This window comes from Agrilus planipennis, unplaced genomic scaffold, assembly GCF_000699045.2.
Source record: "Agrilus planipennis isolate EAB-ADULT unplaced genomic scaffold, Apla_2.0 scaffold210, whole genome shotgun sequence".
Taxonomy (NCBI): Eukaryota; Metazoa; Arthropoda; class Insecta; order Coleoptera; family Buprestidae; genus Agrilus; species Agrilus planipennis.
In genome coordinates, this window is record NW_020442439.1 from 425126 (window position 1) to 430586 (window position 5461).

The following is a 5461-nucleotide window of genomic DNA, read 5'->3' on the forward strand; positions in this document are numbered from 1 at the left end:
CTCTCGTAGTTTAGTGGTCAGAACATTGGTGCGTAAAGCCAAAGGTCCCGGGTTCGATTCCCGGCGGGGGTGTGACAACAGCAACAATTTTTCCCTCATTAATTTGAGGTAGTTTGTAGTGGGTAAATAAAAAATCGAAAAAATGATTTCAAATTAATATTGTATATATAAGGATAAATATCGTAATAAATTGAATGAGGTATCTAATTGATTTAAATAAATACAAATATTCTTTATTCAGACTTTAATAAAGACGAAGTGTTTTAAATTACAAAATAGTAAAAACATTTCATCGAAACGATAAGACTTTATAAGTATCACAGCGCGACGTGCACTATTTTATGTATATTCAATCGAACACGTTAGTCGATTTCAAGCACTTGGGCACATCGTGCCCATTTGTGGTGCCATTAAATGTCTCTAAGTTCAAGATGACGGGTGAAAGTGGTACGTTTACTGATCCCGCGACAATACATGATGCACTTGTTTTCATAGCCTTTCCTTTGTTCTTCCTTTTTATGTTCGGCATCGTCTTCATATCGGACGGTACCGCCGACTGTCGTGCGTTCTTGCATGCTTCGAATATCACCAGTTGTCTTACTTCGTAGGCTTTTGCCGACGATAGTGCATTATCGGATACTTCGAGCGTAGCCAGTTGTTTCACTTCTAATGGTTTCGACGAGAGGCGTGAATTATCGGACGTCTCAAACGTTCCCAGTTGTTTCACTTCGTACGCTTTGGGCGACAGTCGTAACTTCTCCGGCGCTAGTTTTCCCAGCTCGTACATTTCCGGCGATAGTCGGCCTTTCTCGCACGTATCCGAAGCGTGCGCTAACCTTATTGCCACGTGTTCGTTAATTTCGTGCTGCTGACGATTTCTTTTCAGATCCGAAACGAACCGACTCTCACCCGAGACGCGCAAAAACTTAGACAAAAACACACAACAAGGAGCAAGAACGCAACGACCAGCAGATAAAGCGACCAAGACAGACGACATGTTCCTGAAACGAAATAGATAATTTAGTAATTAATTAATGCCTGAAAAATCTACATTCAGTTGCGTAACTAGCGGAAGTAGCGTCAAGGGCGTCTTTTGATGTGCCAAAAAGCACTAAAACAGTAAAAATTAAACACCTTCCAGCTCGGAATGCATGGCACTTACTGTGCCTAAATGCTACTAAACGGGATTATTGCCCTCTTCCCCTATTTACGCCACTGTCTACAACATATTGTTATCACGGACTCATCAATTTCTTGAGCTTCTTAAAAAAGCAGTCTTGCATGTAGCTACATTATATAATTTGGTAATTGACAATGGATGTTTATAATTAGTTAATAAATGCCTTCACGTAATATCTATAATAATATATACAACGGATAGTTGATATAAGTCAAAAACTGATGCACGTGATCTACCACGTGATTATAGGGAAAATGTGTGCATTAAGGTGAATATTCGTATTGTCACATGCATATAGACAACCCAACATACATGATGGTAAAGAAACCAGGTTCCTAGACGGCAGATACTGGATCATTCTAGAACACGGTCAGCCTTTATAAATATCTAGTTCTTGCGAGATCTAGAGTAGTTACTACAATAATGCGTTCGAGGCGGTACAGAGCGAAGGAGGAGGGAAGAAGTGACAAAGTGTTCATATAATGCTGAATTGGTAACTAATTAATAATAGAAGTCTTAATTAGACAGCAAATAATTAAATAAAGGTAGTAATAGTGCGAGAAGGTGTTTCAATACATGACAGTATTGAAATTTTAAAGTAGATTTTTTATACTAAGAATGAAAAACCTTTGAATGATTTCATTGCCAACTCATAGTGCTAGATATCGGGTTGTTCAAGGAAACCGCAGAACAAGATGAACCCGGACAATCTAACTCGAAAAAGAACCGGTGGCAGTTTTTCTCCAAATACTAATTATGATCTAGACCACCAGACCAAACAAAAAAAGCCTTTAGTTATCTCATTTCCAATACATCATATTGGTGGACGGGCAGTCCATTCGTTCAATACTGTAGTAAAAAACTGAGTAGAGCGGATGACCCTCTTCAACCTCTTCTTTTAGGAATTGTGAGAATAGGTGGAGACAGAAAGATTGGACGGTGAAGAAAGAAGAGAAGTAGAAGATTATTTGTGGAATATTATTTCTGAACTGCACAAAAACTTAGACCAGGGCACACCACTCGGTTTTTTTGTACCAATCGACTGACAATATTCTTGACAAAACCAAAGTTGCCACTAGGTATGTTACTTAACATTTGTTTATTTCTGTTACTGATTTTATCTTTTTGCCATATTATTCATACACTTTATGTTACTAGGCACAGTATTACAAATCGGTCTATACAAAAGTAAGTTTATTTTGGAGCTGTCCATAAATTGCATAATTCAAAATATTTCCAAATTTCCAATTAGAATTTGTAATTAACTTAAAGGTTGTTGACACATTGCTGAACAACGGAAACAAATTTATAGGAATTATTCTGGCAATGTTATATAAATAGCCCCATGCGGAGTTCATGATAGGTAGGCTGTTGTATTAATTAATATTTAATTATATAGGCTGTTTCCGAAATACATACGCAGCAAGCTTGTAAGAGGTGAAAGAGCACTATAAAACAAGAAAAATAAGTAAATGTTTAGTGGTCCGAAAGTACATCGTTTTCGAGAAAAACGTATTTGAAAGAGCCAGTCCGGCCCTGGTAGGACACGCAGAGAAATACGACATTGCAACGCTGCATTCAATCAGCTGCAGCATCCGTGTTAAATGTGTATTTATTTTGTATTTTGTGTTCTCACGTCGAAGTGTACTTTAAATAGTATTGCATACTACTAGCGATAAAGAAACTAGTTATTAAATTAATTGTTATCTCAGTGACTATTTAAAGATTATTAACCGTGAATGTTTACATTTTTCATTGATTTAGTTGCTTAGTTGTTATCGTAATTTCTCTATGCGTTCTCAATTCAGCGCCGGCTTTAGATTGCAACTTCGTCTNAATTAATTGGAATTTTTCACACACAAGCCTTGCTATATGAGCTCTCAAAGCATATAAAAATTATACGGCTTAAATGTGAAGTTGGGTGCAAAAGAATACAATTAAATCCTCTGTTGGGAAAAAACGAAATGACTTTCCGAACAACCCTATATATACCACAATTCCTAACGTCATTTAATGAACGGGGCTTACAAAACAATACTAAATCGTTGACAATTAAAAACAATTGCCTACTATTTAATATAAAAATTGCTTACCGAGGGACTGAAAAAGTCACTGGAACAAGGCGTGCTAGCCATTTTACGCCGCGGTTGCACTGAATTACAAAATGGCCGACACAAAGCGAGCGGCATTTGCAGATAACTTCATGTCTATACTTTATAGTGAACTGATTCTCATTCCCTCATTCACGATAAAAACCGCAGAATTTCAAAATTCCTAAGCGGCCAGGGCCTCACGGTTAAAGTCGCGGACATATATTTAACTTACATAAATGTAATGTTTTTTTCCAAATATTGTTATTTTATTGATGTTATTAGGCAAATAGGTCATATTTTTAAATGTCTTCAATAAAATAAAAGTGTATAAAAGGAATACTTTTTCAGGTATTAGTGGCCAAATACAAAATTTTGGTAAGCGGACACGGCTAGGGCCTGATATTTGTGGTAGTTAAAAATGTTTTCCAAAGTATAATTCTAAATTATTTCAAACATTTTGAGGGCAATAAATAAAATACATATTTAGCTGTTACCTATTAACTAAAAAGTAAAATTTATTTAATCTAATGCACCCATTTATTTTGCCCATAATTNTACATACGCAGCAAGCTTGTAAGAGGTGAAAGAGCACTATAAAACAAGAAAAATAAGTAAATGTTTAGTGGTCCGAAAGTACATCGTTTTCGAGAAAAACGTATTTGAAAGAGCCAGTCCGGCCCTGGTAGGACACGCAGAGAAATACGACATTGCAACGCTGCATTCAATCAGCTGCAGCATCCGTGTTAAATGTGTATTTATTTTGTATTTTGTGTTCTCACGTCGAAGTGTACTTTAAATAGTATTGCATACTACTAGCGATAAAGAAACTAGTTATTAAATTAATTGTTATCTCAGTGACTATTTAAAGATTATTAACCGTGAATGTTTACATTTTTCATTGATTTAGTTGCTTAGTTGTTATCGTAATTTCTCTATGCGTTCTCAATTCAGCGCCGGCTTTAGATTGCAACTTCGTCTGGTTTTCTTACATTTTTTTTGTCCCTTAACCACCCTGCTCTACTCGTCATGTGTTTCCCTACTGAATCTAGTTATAACCCCCAAAGCTTGCTGCTTATAACAAAAACACCCGGCATAACAATTTTGTTATGTTAAATAATACACGACCTAATGCTTTCTGTCGGACTGGAGTAAATCAAAGCTGCGAACAATCCGTATAACGCAAACCTTGACCCTCCAAACCTTCACATAACTGGACCACTGGACCATAATGCTCGCCTCCTTCCATAACATAATTTATGGACAACCCTTTCCGAATAATCTGATTATTTTGAGAGAATTTAAGGATTTATCAACAGCAACTTGGGATAGCGACGTTTAGTTTAATGACGTGATAAATCGGTACATCGCTTTTAGTTTTGTATCAACTGTGTACTAAAGTGCATATATCCAGGCCTTTTGATTATTGATTGGTTTACTTACTGTGTTAAAGTAGATCATCGCAAACCTAAACAACATTAAACTATACGTAAATGTATTTACAGTACCGTTATTATACTGTGCAAGGTGTTTCTGAAATAAGTAACAAGCTTGAAGGAGGCGATGGGGCACTATAAAAGAGGCTATTAATTTACCTATTAAAGTTTACGTAATGTTAATTTCTTCTTCTTTTTGTGTTGTTAATACCCTCTCTAGGTGTACGTAAAGTGGTATTCCATACTATTAGCGATAAACAAAATAGATTTTTAATTAATTTTTATCGCAGTGGGTGTCTAAACGCTATTAAATGTAGTAGCGTAGCAGTCATCATCATAAGGTCGTCAGTGCCAAGGCTGGTTAGACAAGTACCTCCACTCTTTCCTATCCTGAGCTAATCTTCGCATTTCCCTAAAACTAGAACAGCCCACATCTTGACTATTTGCGAACAGTAATCTAATCTGGGTCTATCTCTACCCCTCCTAACTCCTGTTTCTGCCTCTAATATGTCTCTGACTAGACCTTCATGCCTAAGAAGGTGTCCTACCAACCTATCTCGTCTATTTTTTATTGACTTCCATAGAGTCCTCTGTTCTCTCCTTCTTTCTAATACCTCTTCATTTCTAACCTTTTCTACCCACGATATCCTCATCATCCGCCTATAACACCACATTTCGAACGCTTCTAACCTTTTCTTTTCCGCCGCTCCCACTGTCCATGTTTCGCACCCGTACAACGCCGTGCTCCAAACATA

At 36.8% G+C, this 5461-nt stretch overlaps 1 protein-coding gene across 1 annotated transcript in view; it reads right to left on the reverse strand.

The window, feature by feature from the left end:
• Window positions 1-859: 859 nt before the first annotated feature.
• Window positions 860-5461, reverse strand: part of LOC108738888 (LHFPL tetraspan subfamily member 6 protein-like) — a 109713-nt gene continuing 105111 nt past the window's right edge. Inside the window, exon 6 of the mRNA XM_025980326.1 lies at window positions 860-1001. Coding sequence (XP_025836111.1) covers window positions 883-1001 — 119 coding nt within the window. The 3' untranslated portion in view covers window positions 860-882. The remainder of the gene's footprint in view (window positions 1002-5461) is intronic.